Consider the following 412-nt stretch of genomic DNA (forward strand, 5'->3'; position numbering starts at 1 on the left):
GAAGCTCGAGAGGCCAGGGTCGGAGGAGCGTGGAGATCTCAGAGCATCCTGGTAGGTTTGTCCTGTCTGCCCAACCCCTCCCAATATTGTTCATCTCAATCACGTTGCCCCCTCGGCCTTTTCTATTCAAAGGAAAACAAGCCCAAACTCTCCAGTCTGTCCGCGTAGCTGCAAATTTTCCAGGCCCAGGCAGCGGCCTCGATATACAACATGGTACACGTGACAGAGAGTTCTAGAATCATTTACCCAACCCCTTGTTTCTGTTCAGAGCCCAGGGTGCTGAAGAATGTCAGCTACACAGTGGGCGACACACACACCAACCTCAGCTGGATCGGGCTGGAAGGGCACAGGGTGACAGAGCTCCATGTTCAGTACAGGACAAAGGATGGTGAGCCCAACAACACAGCTCCTT

At 53.4% G+C, this 412-nt stretch overlaps 1 protein-coding gene across 1 annotated transcript in view; it reads left to right on the forward strand.

The window, feature by feature from the left end:
• The window catches only part of LOC109926012 (neural cell adhesion molecule L1-like), a 32,142-nt gene that overhangs the window by 21,806 nt on the left and 9,924 nt on the right, over window positions 1-412 (forward strand). The window contains exon 14 of the mRNA XM_048619956.1: window positions 269-388. Within this exon, the coding sequence (XP_048475913.1) occupies window positions 269-388 (120 nt within the window). The remainder of the gene's footprint in view (window positions 1-268; window positions 389-412) is intronic.

Source organism: Rhincodon typus, chromosome 44 (genome assembly GCF_021869965.1).
Source record: "Rhincodon typus isolate 14 chromosome 44, sRhiTyp1.1, whole genome shotgun sequence".
NCBI lineage: Eukaryota > Metazoa > Chordata > Chondrichthyes > Orectolobiformes > Rhincodontidae > Rhincodon > Rhincodon typus.